The 4,349-nt window shown below is 35.8% G+C and overlaps 1 protein-coding gene across 1 annotated transcript; it reads left to right on the top strand.

Annotated features, from left to right (window-relative positions):
- The first annotated feature begins 1,205 nt into the window (after positions 1-1,205).
- On the top strand, positions 1,206-3,121 carry LOC126662359 (14-3-3-like protein). The gene is made up of 4 exons (XM_050356324.2): positions 1,206-1,895; positions 1,978-2,100; positions 2,612-2,728; positions 2,812-3,121. Exons 1-4 carry the CDS (start codon positions 1,413-1,415, stop codon positions 2,866-2,868), a joined length of 780 nt encoding a protein of 259 aa, XP_050212281.1. The 5' UTR covers positions 1,206-1,412; the 3' UTR covers positions 2,869-3,121.
- Positions 3,122-4,349: the final 1,228 nt, after the last annotated feature.

The following is a 4,349-nucleotide window of genomic DNA, read 5'->3' as shown; positions in this document are numbered from 1 at the left end:
ATGATTGATCGGGGGCTAAAATCTTCATGTTCCTCTCGTATTTATAGCGCTTCAGTATTTTTGGAAACTGTCTGTCATCTTCAACTGTCCGCGTTCCATAACCTCCTCCACTTCTCAAATTGTCCCTAAAGTGCCGCTTCACAAAAGAAGTACATGGGATCTGGCCAATTAAACTTCTGACAAAAATATCTTTGCGCTTCTGGACAATTAAACACTGTTTAATGGCCAATCTAATTATGGGCTTATTCTTTTGAGGATGAACTTGGGCCTTCTAAATCTTCTGAAGAGTTATTTTTGAGCTTCTGGCTGAACCTCTGAAATCAGCTTCTAGACAAACCTCTGGAGTTAGCTTCTGGCCGAACCTCTGGAGTTAGCTTATGACCAAACCTTTAGAATTAGCTTCATGCCAAACATTTAAAATTAGTTTCTGGCCAATTAATCATGGTCTAATGACCTTTCTAACTCTTAAGAAATATGTGAGGGTTATTTGTTTGAGAAGAAGTCAAGTCCTTTCGAAGATTTCATCTTAAATCTCTACGAAAGCAGACTCGAAGCCAAGAAAGCGGGTGATGAAGCTATGACAGCTACGAGCAGAGAAAACATGTGAGGGAGGGAATCAAATCCTCCTTTATAGTTGTCTCATTGCCATATCTCTGAAACAATCATTTTGATATCGTTCCAAAAGGGAACGAGTTCGATTTCCCATTGGTATTTGGAAGTTAGCATATGGAGCTAAGTTCGACACCACATGAGAATATATTTTTAATTTTAGTGTAAACACATACTAATCTAGCAATATTTAACATAATTATTCTTATATAAAACATAAACATTTAACAACAAAATTCTCTTCATGACCTATAGCAAAAACATGCTGGGTAGTGGGTAGGTTATATTATATTGAAGTGGCCCTAATAAGACTATAAAAGTTTCAATAATGATATAATATGAAATAAAAATAAATTATCAAATAAAAAAAAATTAAAAAGTTTCAATCAACTGTGCCAATTCCAGTCCCTTTCTCAAAATTCAAAACATCCAATTAAACACTATTATGATTTTTTAGCCAAAAATAAAAAAAGAAAAAAGAAAAGGAAAAACTTTTTCTATCCTTTTGCTGAAATCAATCTGAATCCCCGTGTTTGCCAGCTTGCCCATTTTGAACCTGCCAGCCAAACAACACCCTAAAAACCCATTGGATTTTGTGAAATCCAACGGCTCAGATTCCATCTCTACCCCAACGCAATCATCGCGTCCCCCTCTTCCCCAAAATTAGCCTCCTCGCCCAATTCTCTCTTAAAAATAGAACTCTCTCTCTCTTTCCCAAATTCAAAAACAAAAACCAGATCCAACTCTCTTTCATTTATTTATTTTTCCAATTCAACAACAGAACAGCAACAACCGCCACCGTAATGGCAGCACCTTCAGCCCGCGAAGAAAATGTTTACATGGCCAAACTGGCGGAGCAAGCCGAGCGGTACGAGGAGATGGTAGAGTTCATGGAAAAAGTCTCTGCCTCCATTGACAGCGAGGAGCTCTCCGTCGAAGAGCGGAACCTGCTCTCCGTCGCCTACAAAAACGTGATCGGAGCAAGACGCGCTTCCTGGCGTATTATCTCATCCATTGAGCAGAAAGAGGAAAGCAGAGGAAACGAGGACCACGTGTCAGTCATCCGTGATTATCGGTCTAAGATTGAGTCTGAGCTTTCATCGATCTGCGACGGGATCTTGAAATTGCTCGACTCCAGGTTGATTCCGGCTGCATCTGCCGGCGATTCGAAGGTTTTTTATTTGAAAATGAAAGGTGATTATCATAGGTATCTCGCCGAGTTTAAAACTGGCGCTGAGAGAAAAGAAGCTGCCGAATCTACCCTCACTGCTTACAAAGCTGCTCAGGTTTTCCTTTTTTTGCCCCCGTTTTTACTGTTTTAAATTTTAGATCTGTTCTCATTTTTTTAGGGTTTTGTTATTGTTTCAGGATATTGCAAATGCAGAGTTGGCTCCAACTCATCCGATCCGTCTCGGATTGGCTCTCAACTTTTCTGTGTTCTACTACGAGATTCTGAATTCACCCGATCGGGCTTGCAATCTCGCTAAACAGGTAGTTTTCATAGTTCCATTTTATAAATGCAGTATCAAACGTATTGATCTATATTGAGCTAAAATTAATTTCATGTTTTTACGATACTTTTATTAGTCTTTATTTTGCATTTATGCTGTGATTGGTGGGGTGGACTGGTGGCCCTATTCTTGACTAAATGTTTTGCAATCTTTTAATCCACCCTTTCTATTGGTCCTTCACTGTTTGATTTGACGTAAACAAATGATAATGTGCTGTTTGTGGGTGGAATTTAACAGTTTATGCCCTTTTTTAAATAGCTGAATTTATGCTGTTTCCATTATGTAATTTCTTTTGAAATGAATATCAAGCAGTGCTTCACCTATTAGCAGGATCTAGCCAATTAGATTAATTCATGTAAATTACATATTTAACTCTTTTTTAATGATGTAAAATATGTGCCCGTTTAAAATATTTCTGGCTTCTCCCCTGCTGTGCATGTTGATATGCAGTTTCCTTATGAAAATCTCGCGTTTTCAATTGTTTTTATCAGGCTTTTGATGAGGCAATTGCCGAGTTGGACACTTTGGGCGAGGAGTCGTACAAGGACAGCACTTTGATCATGCAACTTCTGCGGGACAATCTCACTTTGTGGACATCCGACATGCAGGTAATGCATTTGATTTTGTTACGTTCTTTGTTGGTTCCCCCGGTCATTGTTCTGAAACTTTGTTTCTGTATTTGTTGATTTAGGATGATGGTGCTGATGAGATTAAAGAAGCACCAAAGCCTAGCGAAGAACAGCAGTGACGCAGCGTCGTTGCAAATTAGAATTGAACTTCTCCCTTATATGTTTTTAACAGGAGAAGGTGCTTGTTGCTAATTTGCTTGCTATTCTGAGTTTTTAGGTATTCTTGCCTTGGTTAAATGAATTGTGGACGAACCAAGCCTTTGTTTTCTTTTCTTTTTTCCTCCTTTTATCCTTTTTTTTTTCTTTAGTTTGTCATATCAATTTGTGTTTTGGAATGTGCCTTATTTTCTTAATGCTATGGAAGCTTTTATATGTGCTCTTGGCATTATAATTATGTTGCTTCTAGTAGAAAAATTGCTCAGTTTTTTTTTTTGAGATTTGCAGTTAATGCATTTCCCTTATTATCGCAAGTATTTTAGCTATCTCATCTGACTTCATTATGGCCCCTCTCAAAGTTGCTTTTATCATATTGCGTGCTTGTGCTTTTGCCTTCTGATCTCGATCGTCACAGGGTTTCACTAAAGTCCCTATTGCTCTCCAGCTATGAAAAAATACAATCAAATTTTTCGAAACTGGCTGGTTATGGTTCACCAATTGAGATGATTTTTGATTCAATTCGGTTTAATTGCTTTTTTGATTTTTTAAGAGGAATCTAATCGGATTTGTAATCCGTTTAATGTCCAATTGATTGAAATGGCCGGTTTGGTTCTTAAAACAGTTGTCTAAGCTTCTCCCTCACACTATTGGTTCATAGATTTATCCCATGGTTTCGAGGTTTTATGGCTTTATACAAGTAACTTTTGTCTCATTGATCTTATCCATATAATAGGTGACCGAGTAGTACAATGATGTGGCCCCAAGCTAACGTGAAATAACAAAAATTTTAAAGTTATGATCGCCACAACATTGACCAATTGAGATTATTCGACCACTAACTTATGATTAAGTTGCGTTGTTTAATTCTTTTCTAGAACTAAATGGTAGGCCATATCCTTAGGTGTCTAGCTTTTGAAATATTTACAAACATCATTACAATGTGGAGATAGTTGGTAGAAAAAAAAAATTAACGGTTAAGATGATAGTATGAAGAGATTAAACGGAAAATATTATATTCTAACCCATTGCGTGCATACTTAACTTTAAAATTAAATATTTTCAAAAAAAAAAAAAAAAAAACTTTAAAATTAAATAGATTTATTTATATAACTGTATTTTTAAATCTAGTTATATAAATTAAAAATAGGTAAAACGTAAAAAAAAGACTCTTATAGTTTTCGTAAAAGTATATATTCATATAAGTCCTCTTGAGTTTCAATATAGACTAAATAACTCTTTTCGTCCAATATTATTATAAACACTCGTTAATTGTTGACATGTCTTATAACTATATAGGAAATATGTTAAAAAGTAACTTTAATGTTTAAAATATCTACAAAAAATTTGAGGGGTTAAGCGTCCAAAAAGTATTTCAAAAAATTAGAGGACCTTTTTTCACAAATTGAAATTGTTGAGGGAAGTGGCATAAAAAATTTAAAGGACT

This window comes from Mercurialis annua, linkage group LG1-X (assembly GCF_937616625.2).
Source record: "Mercurialis annua linkage group LG1-X, ddMerAnnu1.2, whole genome shotgun sequence".
Taxonomy (NCBI): Eukaryota; Viridiplantae; Streptophyta; class Magnoliopsida; order Malpighiales; family Euphorbiaceae; genus Mercurialis; species Mercurialis annua.
This window is presented reverse-complemented; position numbering and strand designations above follow the sequence as displayed.

Coding starts and splice junctions, on each gene's coding strand:
- LOC126662359 (XM_050356324.2), top strand. CDS start 1,413: ATGGCAGCACCTTCAGCCCGCGAAGAAAATGTTTACATGGCCAAACTG. Junction 1,896..1,977: donor CTGCTTACAAAGCTGCTCAG/GTTTTCCTTTTT, acceptor TTATTGTTTCAG/GATATTGCAAATGCAGAGTT. Junction 2,729..2,811: donor TGTGGACATCCGACATGCAG/GTAATGCATTTG, acceptor TTGTTGATTTAG/GATGATGGTGCTGATGAGAT.